The sequence below is a fragment of the Loxodonta africana genome, chromosome 14 (genome assembly GCF_030014295.1).
Source record: "Loxodonta africana isolate mLoxAfr1 chromosome 14, mLoxAfr1.hap2, whole genome shotgun sequence".
NCBI lineage: Eukaryota > Metazoa > Chordata > Mammalia > Proboscidea > Elephantidae > Loxodonta > Loxodonta africana.
This window is the reverse complement of record NC_087355.1, coordinates 23,688,827-23,705,736: the sequence shown is the minus strand read 5'-3', so window position 1 is coordinate 23,705,736 and position 16,910 is coordinate 23,688,827. Positions and strand designations below refer to the sequence as shown.

Sequence of the window (16,910 nt, the reverse complement as noted above, 5' to 3'; positions counted from 1 at the left end):
TCAAATCCATTAGGTTAAGATTCTCAATGGTGGGATAAAATGTAACTTAATACAGAAAGCTTTTGATTTTGGCACCAATGAATGCATATCTCTAAACAGAATCTGAGTGTTTAATACTTTATTAATGAACTCGGCAAAAACCCTGTTCTGCCCACGCCAGGGAAGTGCACACATGCACAGACACACACACTCTCAAATCATCTCTATAAGTTTTTCTAAAACACAAGTAATTAAAAATACAATTTTATTTTGAGTGAAAATCATTTTTCAAAAAAAAAAAAAGGAAAATTTAATATCATATAAGTGAGACACTGGAATTTGCTACAGGTGACCAAATAATTATTCCTTCTACTGTCATGCTAAAGGAGCAATAGAACTATCTGAGTCACTGCTTATTGTGACTAGAGTATGAGTAACTCCCGTGGAGGACTTTTACATTGTCTTTAAAAATTCCAGTTTGGTTGTGTGAAGCAATGAAAAAAACTCAAGGTGTCCTGAAGAAGACAAACAGATGAGAACTGTCTCCATACATGGCTCAATCCCATAAAAACTGGCAGTGACCAGAAATAAACTCTTTGTAGAAGTCTGTTTGAGCTGCCTTATGCCTGATTCCTCTGCTATTGCTATCTCCTGTTTTGTGACTTGAACCCAAGATTCCTGGACTCTTCCAGATCTGCTTCTAATATTGTCTATGAACACCTCTCAGCCACTGTGTTACCCAGAAGCGACCTCTAGACAGGCTGGTACCCTCCCAGGATTTCTGTTACTGTCTGCCCCTGCCCAGTTCCCTCAGCAGTCACCTCTCCTACAAAGCTTGCTACACTGACAGCCGTTAACTTCAGCAGCAAATTACTCTCCTCCAAGCTCATATAAACCTTTGAAAATGTGATGAAAGCTATGGATTCCCACTACAGAAAATACAACTTTCTAAAATTCTATACATAATTTTAAGGAATCCATAAACCAAAAAACCAAACCCATTACCACTGAGTTGATTCCAACTCAAAGTGACCCCATAGGACAAAGCAGACCTGCTCCATAGGGTTCACAAGGCCGTGATCCCTACAGAAGCAGACTGCCAAATCTTTCTCTGGAGGACCCGACCTTTAGGTTAGAGGCTGAGCACTTAACCACTGCGCGACTAAGGCCCATAAAAACTCCCCTTAAAAATCCTAGCCCATCTGTAAATTAAAAATTTCTGTTGCATAAGAATGTCACAGATTTAATCAGCTTTACAAGTAGTCTTCGGTTTATATAAATTCTATACACACATCACTGTTTTCTTGTTTTTACCTAAGTTTATTGTTGTGGACTGAACTTCGTCCCCCAGAATATATGTTGTAAATCCTAACCCCTACACATGCCGTTATAATTCCATTTGGGAATGTTCTTTTTTGTTATGTTAATGAGGCAGTATCAGTGTAGGTGTGTCTTAAATCAATCTCTTTTGAGATATAATAAAACAGCAGGTTAAGCAAACAAGAAAGGACAAATGGAGGGGAATATACAAGCCACATGGCTGCCCAGGAACCCAGGATTAGAAGCTGAAAAGAGACAAGGACCTCCCCACAAAGTAGAAAGACACAGAGCCTTCCCCTAGAGCCACTGCCCTGAATCTGGACTTTTAGCCTCCTGAACTGTGAGAAAATAAATTTTATGTCATTAAAGCCACCCACTTGTGGTATTTCTGTTATAGTAGCACTAGACAACCAAGACAGGTATATTACTTTTTTTTTTCTACAGAGAGAACACAGGTGATATTTGATATAACACAAAAACCCATTTCTCTCAAGAAATAATACTCTCTACTTGAATCCTATTTAGGTTTCTGGGTACAACAAGTTTAAGCTGTATTTTCCAGTGGGTCATCCATAGCAGGGGTTGGCAAGCTACTGCCAAACTCCAGGCCATGGTTATTTTTGTACAGCCCAGGAGTTAAAATGTTTTTTACACTTTAAAGGGCTGTTGGAAACCCCTGGTGGCATAGTGGTTAAGTGCTACGGCTGCTAGGCTGCTAACCAAGGGGTCGGCAGTTCGAATTCACTAGGCGCTCCTTGGAAACTCTATGGGGCAGTTCTACTCTGTCCTATAGGGTTGCTATGAGTCGGAATCGACTCGACGGCACTGGGCCTGGGTAAAGGGCTGTTTAATTAAAAAAAAAAAAAAAAAAAGTGACAAAGTGTATATGGCCCCAAGAACCTAAAATATTCACTGTTTGGCCCTTTACAGAAAAAAGTTTGCTGACCTCTAACCTAGAGGAAAGTTGTAATTCTGTCAGTAAAGATTAACTGAACAACCACTGTTTAGCAGTAAGTATTCCATTTTCTCTTTTTTGGGGAAAAAAAAAAACCTTTAACTTGATATAGTTACTTAATGATTATGCTGGAATTATTCTGGATGATCTGAATGTTTTCATAGCTTTTGCTCAATTTTATCTACGACTGAAAAGTTGAAAGCGCCTTGGAAACTTACGACACAAGCAGCTATATGACAAATAACAGCAACTATAATGTCATGGATAATTTTATGTGCCAACTTGGCCAGGCTATCAGGCCCAGTTTTTGGTCAAACACTGGTCTAGATGTTGCTTTGAAAGTATTTTGTACATGGGATTAACATTTACAATCAGTTGATTTTAAGGAGATCACTCTTGTTAACGTGGATAGGCCTCATTTACTCAGTGAAGGCCTTAAGAGCAAAAACTGAGGTTTCCCAGAGAATTGTGTAAGACTGTAACAAGAAATTCTGCCTGAGTTTCCAACCTACCCTACAGATTTCAGACTCACCAGACCCCATAATAGCATGAGACAATTCCTTAAATTTAAATTCAATCAGTTGCCGTCTGTCTCATTCTCACACACACACAGATATATACATATCTCCTCTATTGTTTCTGTTTCTCTGGAGAACCCTGACTGATGTATGTAATATTACAAAGTTTAGACTTAAAGAAGCCTAATGGTGATTGGAGGGAGCCCAGGAGGCACAGTGGTTAAGCACTCGGCTACTAACTGAAAGGTCAGTGGTTTGAACCCACCAGTAGCTCTGCTGGAGAAAGATGTGGCAGTCTGCTTCCATGAAGATTACTAACAGCCTTGGAAACTTGATGGGAAATTCAACTCTGTCCTATAGGGTCACTGAGTCGGAACCAATTCAACGGCAACGGGTTTAGTGGTGATTGAGATCAATTCATACTTGCTACAGATGGAGTTAAATGAATGATACTATTAGACTATCAACATCAGGTGGGAAAGAAAACCTGTTTCCTAACTCTGGGAAGTACAATTTCAGAAAGTCTGCTTAAAACTTTTCATTCTTCATGTTATACATGTGACTTATTGTACTGGACTCCACTAATGGAACATAATTAAGAATTCAAGATGAAATATTTCAGGATACAATACGAATAAAAGCTATGTCTTTTGTTCTATTATCTTTTGTTTAACTGAAAAATTAAAAATAAAACCCATAAGTAAATATAACAACCTCAGCCATACCTATAATCTGAAAAGACACAGAGAACACATAAAAAATTAAAACACACCAATCTTTTTCTTTCCTAAGTCTAGAGAGTTTACATAATTTATATTTGAAACTTGCATGTCACTCCTGTTTTTAGATAAAGGTTTACAGAACTAGCTTCTTATTGAACAGTTAGTACACATATTGTTTTATGACATTGGTTAACAACCCCACAACATGTCAACACCCTCCCTTTTCAACCCTGGGTTCCCTATTACCAGCTTTCCTGTCCCCTCCTGCCTTCTAGTCCTTGCTCCTAGGCTGGTGTGCCCCTTTAGTCTCCTTTGTTTTATGGACCTGTCTAATCTTTGGCTGAAGGGTGAACCTCAGGAGTGACTTCATTACTGAGCTAAAAGGGTATCCGGGGGCCATACTCTCAGGGTTTCTCCAGCCTCTGTCAGGCCAGTAAGTCTAGTCTTTTTTTTGTGCGTTAGAATTTTGTTCTACATTTTTCTCCAGCTCTATTCGGGACCCTCTATTTTATCTCTGCTAGGGCAGTCAGTGCTAGTAGCCGGGCACCATCTAGTTGTACTGGAGCCAGCCTGGTAGAGGCTGTGGTAGTTGTGGTCCATTAGTCCTTTGGACTAATCTTTCCCTTACATCTTTTTCTTCTCTCCCTTGCTTTCGAAGGGGTGAGACCAGTGCAGTACAAGATGGCAGCTCATAGGCTTTTAAGACCCCAGATGCTACTCACCAAAGTAGAACGCAGAACATTTTCTTTATAAACTCTGTTATGCCAACTGAGCTAGATGTTCCCGGAGACCATGGTCCCCGCAGCCGTCAGCTCAGTAGTTCGGTCCCTCAGAGGGTTTGGATGTGTCTATGGAAGTTCCATGACCTTGCCTTGGACAAACTGTGCTGGATTTCCCTAAAATTGCCCCACTTTAGCTGTCTGGAGGCAGTTTCCAGGCCACAAAGTTACCACTTATCTATTGTCTATTTAGTATTTTTCTACTCCCATCCATCCCCTCCCTCGTCACCATCAGAGATTGTTTCTTTTTGTGTGTAAACCTTTTCATGAGTTTTTATAGTAGTGGTCTCATACAATATTTGTCCTTTTGTGATTGACTTCCTTCACTCAGCATAATGCCCTTGAGATTCATCCACGTTGTGAGATGTTTCACAGATCCATCATTGGTCTTTATCATTGTGTAGTACTACACTGTATGCATGCACCATACTTTGTTTACCCATTCATCTGTTGATGGGCATCTAGGTTGGTTCCATCTTTTTGCTATGTTCGGTATTACAATGAACATAGGTGTGCGTATGTCTACTCGTGCGAGGACTCTTATTTCTCTAGGATATACTCCTAGGAGTGGGATTGCTGGAGCATATGGTATTTCTATTTCTAGCTTTTTAAGGAAGCGCCATATCGTTTTCCAAAATGGTTGTACCATTTTGCATTCCCACCAGCACTGCACAGGAGTTCCAGTCTCCCAGCAGCCTCTCCAACATGTTATTTTCCGTTTTTTTGATTCGTGCCAGTAATGTGGGGGGTGAGATGGTATCTCATTGTGGTTTTGATTTGCATTTCTCTAATGGCTAGTAATCTTGAGCGTTTCTTCATGTGTCTGTTAGGCACCTGAATATCTTCTCTGGTGAAGTATCTGTTCATTTCCTTTGCCCGTTTTTTAAATTGGATTATTTGTCTTTTTGTTTTAGAGGTGTTGGATTTTCCTGTAGATTTTAGAGATTAGACCTTTGTCTGATGTCATAGCCAGAAAGTTTTTCCCAGTCTGCAGGTTCTCTTTTTACTCTTTTGATGAGGCATTGAAGTGTTGAATTTTTAGAAGATTCCAGTTATCTAGCTTATCTTCTGGAGTTTGTTGTGCTGTTAGTTATGGTTTGTATTCTGTTAACGCCGTGTATTAGGGCCTCCAGCATTGCTGGTTTTTCTTCTATGACCTTTATAGTTTTTGGCTTTATATTTAGGTCTTTGGTCCATTTTGGATCAGTTTCTGTGTATGGTGGGAGGTACGGGTCCCGGTTCATTTTTTTTTGCAGCTGGACATCTAGTTTTGCCAGCACCATTTATTGAAAAGACGCCTTTTCCCCACTTGATGGACGACTTTGGGCCCTTGCCCTAATGGCTTTTAGAGGGGGAAAATAACCCTTTAAAAATAACAACATTTATAGTTGGGAAAACATTGTTATAGTAATTCCAGTGTCTTTATTTTTGTATTTATTGTGCTTTATATGAAAGTTTACAAACCAAGTCAGTCTCTCATATAAAAACTTACACATACCTTGCGACGTACTCCTAGCTGTTCTCCCCCTCATGAGACAGCACACTCCTCCTCTCCGTCCTGTATTCCCCATGTCCATTCAATCAACTCCTGTCCCCCTCTGCTACATAGTCTTTATTAATTGGGAAAAATGTCCTTCTGGTTGTAAGACATTTTCTTTTTGAATGAAATAAATGTATAAAAGGCTCTTTTTAGTTGTGATGAGGCAGGCAGAAAAACTGTCCAATTAGGAGTCTGGGTATCATAATAAAAAATCTTAAAGAACCAAAGACCTCAAAAACCAAAATTAAATGAAATCTGTCACTCATCTTCCGAAACAAGCCATCCCAACAAAAAGCCAACAGTGGAAAAGTAAAAAAAACCAGGTACTTTAGTGACCTTTTTTATTGGTATAGGAAACAGTGATAGGTTATACCATCTATATTCTAGAAATTATATTCCTGATAGCCTACATTTTATTTAGAACACAGACAGACTATTTTCTTGATACACATTTATAAATAACATCTACAATACCATTTGGAAGAACAACAGGGAAACAACTAAAAATACATATGACTTCTGGTTGGATACGGTAGCAACATTTCCCCCTTTTCTTTGAGAAATCATCCAGAAGCGGTAAGAAAAGAAATAAAAATCAAAACTCTGATAAAATTAGGAGACACCTACAACCTGAAGCATACTATATGTGGAAGGGATATATAATCCGTGGAAACTGAGAAAGGGTATGCACAGAAGCAGAGCACAGCCACTTTGCCTACAGATCTCAAAATGCCTTCTATAGGATGATCTTCTACTTATGACCATGAGCGAGTAACAGTGACCAGATTTATTTCACCTGCTGTAAACAACTAGAAAACCAAACAAGATACACGACACAATGGTTTTCAGACATCGGACAGAAAGCAGAGGACTGTAATTACTCAGAAGGGAAAAAAAATGAAGGGAGCCCCCTAAAATTGTCCCACCATAGCTGTCCAGAGGCAATTTCCAGTCCACAGTGTAGGAGAGAGGAACCCAAAGTGAGTCTACTAGTCCCACTCAATTAAACAGAGATCAGAGTTTGGGGAGATCAAGAAAACTAAAATTTGCAGGGCAGAATACCGCTCTCTAAAGCAAGGAGATACACAAAGAGAGCTCCAGAGACTTACAAAGATGTCCCCTGAATCTTTGGTTGAATACTGATCTGAGCATGTATGAGAGGGAACCACGCAAGGATAGGAGAAACCAACCACTGGAGAGCAGTGGGACAGACAACTCGTGGCGCTCACACAAGACTAGGGATAATTCACATCTCACCAGCTACAGAGAGATCTTGTAACACATAGAGTACCGGGCAGGGTTGTCAGGTGTTGACAACCCTTTTAAAGGATGCTCTGGTTCTTTTTTTTTTTTTTGGTTCATCCCAAGAGGTGTAAAATTAATCTAATAAAAAATTACCAGGCATGCACAGAATCAAGAACTTATGATGCAAATAGAAAGAAAAAAATATCAATAGAGAAAGACCTAGACACAGAATTACCATATAGGGATGTCAATAATTCTGTTCCATATGTATAAGGGGGTAAAGAAAGACATAACAACTAGACAAACTGAATCACAAAGAGAAAAAAAAAATGGGGGAAATAAACAGAGATCAGTGACCTGTGGTAGTCTGACAAAATGGGGTGGGAGTCGAAGCCAAATAAAAATAATGGCTGAAATTTTGATGAAGACTATAAACCCACAGATCCAAGAGGGTCGATAAGCTCCAAGCAGAACACACACACACACACACAAATCACATAACATGCATAATCGAATTGCTGAAAAATAATGATAAAAAGGAAATCTTAAAAGCAATCAGAAGAAAAAATTACATATAGAGGAATAAACCAATGTAAGTCAGGAGACAAAGGAGAACCTTTGCAAGAAAAAAATGTTAACCTAGTATTCAGCAAAAACATCTTTGAAAAATACTTATCTCATTTTACCCCACAATATAAACTGCTGAGTTGTTAGAACTATGCTTAGAATAATAAAATAGCATACTATTTCTAAAAGGACTTCAGAGATTATTTTGTAGTTGTACCTTTACATAAATTCAATTTTAGGCATGTGTAAGATGACCATAAAACAATCGTGGTAATCTAAATGTTTGATAGTTAATGTTATGTGTCAACTTGGCTAGGCTATGATTCTCAGTGATTTGGCAGACACCAAATCACTGAGTGGCGCAGTGGTTAAAGCACTCTGCTGCTAACTGAAAAGTCCTCAGTTTGAGCCCACCAGCCGCTCTGTGGGAGAGTGATGTGGTAGTCTGCTTCTGTATACATTTATAGCCTTGGAAACCCTACGGGGCAGTTCTACTCTGTCCTATAGGGTCACTATCAGTCGGCATCGACTTGATGCCAGTTGAGATTGGTTTTGGTTTTGGATGTAATCACCTTCCATTTTGTGATCTGATGTAAGAAATCAACCACTTGAAAGGGGAGTTTCCTCAGGGGTGTGGCCTGCCTCCAGTATATAAATGGATGTTCTGGTAAAACTTGTTCTCTCTTTACCGTCTACTCTTCTTGTCCCCTGACCTCCGGTTCTTGGAACTTAAGCCTGCAGAATTTTTCAGCCTGCCACCTGATCTACAGATTTTGAATTTGTCAGCAATCCGCAACCCTGTGAATCAGCCTCTGCAACTATGTGACCCAGCAGAGGTCTTCAACCTGCAAACTAACCCACGGATTTAGGACTTGCCAGCCTCCACAATTACACGAATCATCTCCTTGAAGTAAATCTGTCTATATATATTTATATACGCTTCACTGGTTTTGCTTCTCTAGAGAACCCAGACTAGGACAAAATAGAATTGGCAAGTTAAGTACAATACAGATCTAGTAACTAAACCAAGGTCACACAATAAATTGGAAGCAACGCCTGGGTTAGAGAAGCAATGTTTTTAATATGCCATCTGTGATGTGCTGATTGCTTTTGTGTGGCCTTTCTAGCCATAGTCTTATAACTCCCACCCAGGTGACTCGGCCAGCCTGTGCAGATAGGATATTGTGGCTCACCAAGGGGATTGGTCAGTTTTACTTTAAGAGACTTAATTCTAGACAGAAAGAAAACACCCCATCACCACCAAGGAAGGAGACCAGCAGTGGGGAGATGGCAAAGTGGGCTTCCAGCCCCACAGAGGGAGAAAGCTGAGTGCCTTTGGGCAGAGACTAAGGGCCAGGAAGAGGCATGTCTTAGATAGAGCAAAGGTGGGAAAAGGCTGTCCTGATGAAGAACTGTATCCTTGAGTATTTCTGAGCCTGAAATGTAACCTGTTAACTCCCTAATAAACCCCATAATCATGAGTATTGTCTGTGAGTTCTGTGTGGCCACTGCAATGAATACCGAATCCAGTGGAAAAGTAGAGAATGCTGTGGGAGGGATGGTTGGTGTGATGGTTAAGATTGTGTGTCAACTTGACTGGGCCATGATTCTCAGTGTTTTGGCAGTTGTATAACGTTGTGATCATTTCCCTGTTGAAATCTGATACATGATGATGGAATCTGCTGCTGAGTGGTACCGGTGGGGGTAGGACCTGTGGTGGCTCACCACCCCCTAGCCTCCATTTCTCCGCCTTCTGCTGCCTACTGGCTTCCTGCTCGCCTGGCAAAGGTCATTGGCTTGTTCTGGATGCAGCAGCTGTCTCTTGTCTGACCTCTGGTTCTTGGGACTTGAGCTAGCAGCTTACCTGTCCATCTTGGGATTTGTTGATCTTCACGGCCTATGAGCAAGAGTCCTGCTCTCTGACCTGCCTATCTTGGGTTGGCCAGCCCCTGCAGCTACGTGACTTCGGAGAAACCTTGTGGTCTTGCTGCCAAACTTGGGGATTCCTTGACTGTCACAGCTCCAACCTGCTCATCTTGGGTTCACCGGCTTTTGCGGCTCTGTGAATTGGGAAAGGCTTCTATCTTGATCCAAGAACTTGCGACGTTCCAACCCCTACAATCGTGTGAGCTGTTTCCCTGATATAAATCTCTCTCTATATATTTATACACTTCACTGGTTTTGCTTCTCTAGAGAACCCAGCCTAAGACAGTTGGTGTCAGAATTGGTAAAGACTGCAGAAAGAGGAGGCTTGTCTGGCCTCCACCTCATGGAGTCGGCCTTGCACTGTTGATCTTGGTTCTCTTCCCCTCTTGTGGGGTTGGAGGAGGTCAGACACCACCCCCACACTGTTTTTACACTATCTTTCAAATGCATAATGAATTAAATATGCTTTGGTAATCCTTACCAACATTCGTAACATTCTCTCTAAAGGAAAGCCTTTATGAACTTCCTAAATACTGTTACAATGAATTTTTAGAACATGACTTTTTTATTAAGTTGGCTCCCTGCCTATAATTTCTTCAAGTTTTATATTTGTTTTACTTTCCTTTTATTCAAAATACTAAGTAAAAGAATATTTCTAAATAATTGCAATTATGTAGAATTACTTCTAAGTTCTTAATAAAAAAACCAAAAACCAAATTCAGTGCCGTTGAGTCAATTCCGACTCATAGCGACCCTATAGGACAAAGTAGAACTGCCCCATAGAATTTCCAAGGAGCACCTGGCAGATTCAAACTGCCAACCCTTTGGTTACCTGCTGTCACACTTAACCACTACGCCACCAGGGTTTCCAAGTTGTTAATAACGTGGAAATATTCCCTTCTCACTTTACAAGTATGGTGATTTTCATTTTTATAGTGCAGCCTTGTCAAATTTTCACTGGGTAACAACAATAAAAGATATCCTCTAAAGCAATCAATTACTAAATAATTACCAATGACACAATAAGGTATTATAACCTTATGCATTTTTCAAACATTCTCTAGTGTTTTAAAATTGTATTTTATTGCAGTTACACAACCAAAAAGTCACTTTTACCAAGTTATTGTACTTCATGAATCAGAAGTCTGAATACTTATCTGTTAAAGGGAAAATATAAAATGCTATGTATGTTGTTGTTAGTTACTGTTGAGTAGATTCTGATTCATGGTGACCCAGGGTGTGCAGAATAGAGCTGTACGTAAGGTTTTTATGGCTACGACCTTTTGGAATCAGATCTCCAGGCGTATCTTCCAAGGGGCCTTTGAGTGGATTCTAACCACCAACCTTTTGGCTAGCAGTCAAGTGTTTAAACATCTGTGCCACCCAGTTAGTGATCTGCTAGTAGTTTTATGATGTTACCAAAAACAATTTCTAAATTAAAAAATTCCATATCAAATGGTATCTTTTAATTTTTTTTTTTGTACAGAAGAATCTTATTTAAATTGGTTCCCTGGTAGGAAGACTTGACTATAAAGGCTTATAATGTGGATTTAACTCCTACCTTATATCCAATGAGCAGACTTTACGGTAGTATCACAATAATTTTAAAAAGATGTTGGTATCAATGCCTGACTTAAGACTATTTTACTATTTTAAAATGCAGGTGAAGTGTTTTCTTGATACTATAAATAGGCATATTAGGCAGTTAACCAAAGATGGCAAAGTGCAAATATTTTATACTCAAATCTTTTCGAGTTGAAGAGAAATAATTTGAAATAGTTATGACTTTTCATATCCATAAGACTATTCCATTTAATAAGAAACAAATACCTGTTTTTTCCGAGATCGATGTTTTTCAGAAGTTGCTGGCTGATTGTTTAAAACATCTCTTGTCTTGCGTTTACTGGATCTTCTACAGTCATCGTTCTTTCTTCTAACTGAAAGTGGAATATTATCATCGAATATTATTAATTCACATTAATGGAAAACAGGAGTTCTATTTTTAAAGGTTACAATGAAATTCCTATTCATTTTCTAGCTGTTTCTAAAGAAAAATAACTCTAATTGTTTAATTTTTGTGTTCTTTAAATCTGGAAGCAGTTTGGTATGGCACAAATATCACACACACACACAAAAAAAAAACCAAACCCATTGCCATTGAGTCAGTTCCAACTTACACCGACTCTATAGGACAAAGCAGAACTGGATTTGAACTCCCAATCTTTTTGGTTAGCAGTCGTGCTGTTTAATCACTACCCCACCAGGGCCCCACAAATATCACAGTCTTTAAAAACCAGAAGGACTATGTTTGAATATTGCTTCTCTTGAATGTCTTTCAACAAGTTCTCTCACCACCCTGAGTCTGCCTTTTCACCATCTGCTAATAAAAATAATATTTACTTATAGATATGTTAAGGAGTAGTTCATGGAATTTAAGGAGCATAACCCTTTCCTCATTCCCTCTATCTTACTCAGTTTAGTAAGAAAAGAAACAAAACTGTAATTACTGAAAGGTAACTGCTCATACAGAAAACTCAAAAGAATCTACAAAGAGAATTAAAAAGGGTTTAGGAAAATGGCTGGATGTAAGATTAACACATTTCAACAATAAATAAAACACTTAATTAAAACTTAAAGATACTATATATACTGGTGGTGGTGCTGTCAGGTGCCGTTGAGATGGTTCCGACTCTTAGCGACCCTATGCACGACAGAACAAGACACTGCCTGGTCTGCGCCATCCTTACAATCGTTCTACTTCAGCTCACTGTTGCAGCCACTGTGACAATTCACCTCGTTGAAGGTCTTCCTCTTTTCTGCTGACCCTGTATTTTGCCAAGCATGATGTCCTTCTCCAGGGACTGATCCCTCCTAACATGTCCAAAGTATGTAAGACACAGTCTCGCCATCCTTGGTTCTAAGGAGCATTCTGGTTGCACTTCTCAGACAGATTTGTTTGTTCCTTTGGCAGTTCATGGTATATTCAACATTCCTCGCCAACACCACAATTCAAAGGTGTCAATTTTTCTTCGGTCTTCCTCATTCACTGTCCAGCTTTCACATGCATATGATGCCACTGAAAATACCATGGCTTGGGTCAGGCGCATCTTAGTCCTCAAGGTGACATCTTTGCTTTTCAACACTTTAAAAAGGTCCTTTACAGCAGATTTACCCAATGCAACGCATGTTTTGATTTCTTGACTGCTGCTTCTATGGCTGTTGATTGTGGATCCAAGGAAAACGAAATCCTTGACAACTTCAATCCTTTCTCCTTTTATCCTGATGTTGCTCATTGGTCCAGATGTGAGGATTTTTGTTTTCTTTATGTTGAGGTACAATCCATACTGATGGCTGTGGTCTTTGATCTTCATTAGTAAGTGCTTCAAGTCCTTTTCACTTTCAGCAAGCAAGGTTGTGTCATCTGCATAACACAGGTTGTTAATGAGTCTTCCCCCAATCCTGATGCCCTGTTCTTCTTCATATAGTCCAGCTTCTCAGATTATGTGCTCAGCATACAGACTGAATAGGTATGGTGAAAGAATACAACCCTGATGCACATCTTTCCTGACTTTAAACCAATCAGTATCCCCTTGTTCTGTCCGAACAACTGCCTCTGGATCTATGTAAAGGTTCCTCACGAACACAATTAAGTGTTCTGGAATTCCCATTCTTCGCAGTGTTATCTATAATTTGTTACGATCCAGATAGCTGAATGCCTTTGCACAGTCAATAAAACATAGGTTAACATCTTTCTGGTACTGTCTGTTTTCAGCCAGGATCCATCTGACATCAGCAATGATATCCCTGGTTCCATGTCCTCTTCTGAAACTGGCCTGAATTTCTGGCAGTTCCCTGTCGATACACTGCTGTAGCCGTTTTTGAATTATCTGCCACAAAATTTTGCTTGCGTGTGGTATTAATGATATTGTTCAATAATTTCCACATTCGGCTGGATCACCTTTCTTGGGAATAGGCGTAAATATGGATCTCTTCCAGTCGGTTGGCCAGGAAGCTGTCTTCCATATTTCTTGGCATAGTGAGCACTTCCAGCGCTGCATCCATTTGTTGAAACATCTCAGTTGATATTCCATCAATTCCTGGAGCCTTGTTTTTTGCCAATGCCTTCAGAGCAGCTTGGATTTCTTCCTTCGGTACCATCGGTTCCTGATCACATGCTACCTCTTGAAATGGTTGAACATTGACTAATTCTTTTTGGTATAATGACTGTATTCCTTCCATCTTCTTTTGATGCTTCCTGCCTCATTTAATATTTTCACCACAGAATCCTTCACTATTGCAACTCGGGGCTTGAATTTTTTCTTTACTTCTTTCAGCTTGAGAAACACTGAGCATGTTCTTCCCTTTTGGTTTTCCATCTCCAGCTCTTTGCACATGTCATTATAATACTTTACTTTGTCTCTTCGAGAGGCCCTTTGAAATCTTCTGTTCAGTTCTTTTACTTCATCAATTCTTCCTTTTGCTTTAGCTGCATGATGTTCGAGAGCAAGTTTCAGAGTCTCCTCTGACATCCATCTTGGTCTTTTCTTTCTTTCCTGTCTTTTCAATGACCTCTTGCTTTCTTCATGTATGACGTCCTTGATGTCATTCCACAACTCGCCTAGTCTTTGGTCACTAGTGTTCTATGTGTCAAATCTGTTCTTCAGATGGTCTCTAACTTCAGGTGGGATATAGTCGAGGTCATATTTTTGCTCTTGTGGACTTGCTCTGATTTTCTTCAGTTTCAGCTTGAACTTGCATATGAGCAACTGATGGTCTGTTCCACAGACGGCCCCTGGCCTTGTTCTGACTGATAACATTGAGCTTTTCCATCATCTCTTTCTACATATGTAGTCAATTTGATTCCTGTGTGTTCCATCTGGCGAGGTCCATGTGTATAGTTGCCGTTTACATTGGTGAAAGAAGGTATTTGCAATGAAGTCATTGGTCTTGCAAAATTCTATCATTCCATCTCTGGCATTGTTTCTATCACCAAAGCCATATTTTCCAACTACTGATCCTTCTTCTTTGTTTCCAACTTTTGCATTCCAATCACCAGTAATTATCATCATCTTGACTGCATGTTCGATTAATTTCACACTGCAGAAGCTGATAAAAATCTTCTGTTTCCTCATCTTTGGTCCTAGTGGTTGGTGCGTAAATTTGAATAATAGTCGTATTAACTGGTCTTCCTTGTAGACATATGAATATTATCCTATCACTGACAGGGTTGTACTTCAGGATAGATCTTGAAATGTTCTTTTGGACGATGAATGCAACACCATTCCTCTTCGAGTTGTCATTCCCAGCATAATAGGCTATATGATTGTCTGATTCAAAATGGCCAATACCAGTCCCTTTTAGCTCACTAATGCCTAGGATATCGATGTTTATGCGTTCCATTTCATTTCTGATGATTTCCAATTTTCCTAGATTCATACTTCATACATTCCAGGTTCCTATTATTAATGGATGTTTGTAGCTATTTCTTCTCATTTTGAGTCATGCCACATCAGCAAATGAAGGTCCCGAAAGCTTTACTCCATCCACATCATTAAGGGTGACTCTACTTCGAGGAGGCAACTGTTCCCCAGACAACTTCTGTCTTCCAACCTGAGGGGCTCACCTTCCAGCACTATATCAGACAATGTTCTGCTGCTATTCAGAAGGTTTTCACTGGCTAATGCTTTTCAGAAGTAGACTGCCGGGTCCTTCTTCCTAGTCTGTCTTAGTCTGGAAGCTCAGCTGAAACCTGTTCTCCATGGGTGACCCTGCTGGTATCTGAATACCAGTGGCATAGCTTCCAGCACCACAGCAATACGCAAGCCCCCACAGTACGACAAACTGACAGACACGTGAGGGCGATATATACTAGCATACATGTAAAATTAGAAAAGTGGTACAAGGCCTATATGGAATAAATTATAAAGCTTTATGTATATGTGTGTGTGTAAAACATGTTATAGGAAAACTTAATATAATTCTTTCAGTTCTCTCCAATATGATTTAGTGTTTCAATGTAATTTCAATTAAAATTCCAACAGGGTTTTTTTGTAGAACTTAACAAGATTATTCTAGAATTATGTGTTGGGAAAGGTAGTCTGCCATGGGTCCTGAGCACCCCTCCGGCTCTTGCTGAATGTACAAGGCTTATCCCTCTTTTAATACTAAGCAGTTTCTGTTGCCAGTCACATAGGCACTTAAGTCGGTCAGGGCACCACAGCATGACTACCTTGTAGGTGTTCTTTTGAGGGCTGGGGACCAACTTTTTTGCTGCTTGCTATAGTGTTTCGCTGTTTATTCAGTAAGTGCTGGGCCCTTGGCCCCGGGCTCTTCAGCTGCCATACTGTCTGAATAGCACCCATCTTAGCCCAGTGTATTACCCATGGGACTTGGAACAGGGGAATCAGCACAACTACACTGATCCTCATGCTGTCTGCTAACCTAATAAACTATCTTACTCTGACCCAGTCTTTTGGCACCTATGGAATATTGGAAAGTTTACTCCTTGCCATTCTCTTGAGGCTGGTGTTCTCCCTGATATTGTATAAGCCAAAAACATCAAGAATAGCCAAGAAAGTTGAAGAAAAGTAAGATGAAAGAAACTGATCCACCACATATTCCATCACTGTAAAACTACAGTAATTCAGACACTATGGTATCATCAAAGGAATAGACCAAGATACCTAAATATACATGGAAGCTTGATATATGTCTTGGCTGGGCTGTAGCCAGGAAAATGGAAGCCACATTAGTTATGAACAGAAAATTTTAAGGTAGGGAATATTTACTACAGGTCTACTATGTGCCTAATATCAAGATGGTACCTTATTAGCATTGAGAAACTCGATTTCATTGTCAGTCTGTTGTACTGTGGTCGTTTGCATGTTGGTATGAATTTGGGAGCTACGCCACCAATATTTCAAATACTAGCAGGGTCACCCACTGGGGACAGATTTGGGCAGCTTCCAGACTAAGACAAAGAAGAAAGGCTTGGTGATCTACTTCCAAAAATAGCCAATGAAAATCTCACCCATCACAACAGAACATTGTCCAATACAGTGCTGGAAGATGAGACCCTCAGGTTGGAAGGCACCCAAAACACAACTGGGGAAAAACTGCCTTTTCAAAGCCGCATTGATCTTAATTATACCAATGGAGTAAATCCTTCAGGATCTTCATTTGCTGATGTGGCATGACTGAAAATGAGAAGTAACAGTTGCAAACATCCATTAGTAATCAGAATATGGAATGTATGAAGTATGAATCAAGAAAAATTGGCAATTGTCAGAAATGAAATGGAATGCTTGAAAACTGATAGCCGAGGCATTAGTGAGCTATAAGGAACTAGTACTGGCCATT

The 16,910-nt window shown here is 39.8% G+C and overlaps 1 protein-coding gene across 5 annotated transcripts in view; it reads right to left on the bottom strand.

Annotated features, from left to right (window-relative positions):
* TERF1 (telomeric repeat binding factor 1) overlaps positions 1-16,910 on the bottom strand; it is a 58,731-nt gene that overhangs the window by 12,753 nt on the left and 29,068 nt on the right. For 4 of the 5 annotated variants that reach the window (XM_064267823.1, XM_023545793.2, XM_010588533.3 and 1 more), the window contains one exon: positions 11,382-11,488. In XM_064267823.1, the coding sequence (XP_064123893.1) occupies positions 11,382-11,488 (107 nt within the window). Of the gene's footprint in view, positions 1-11,381; positions 11,489-16,587; positions 16,748-16,910 lie in introns of those variants that run through there. The other variant, XM_064267824.1, reaches the window with a different exon arrangement.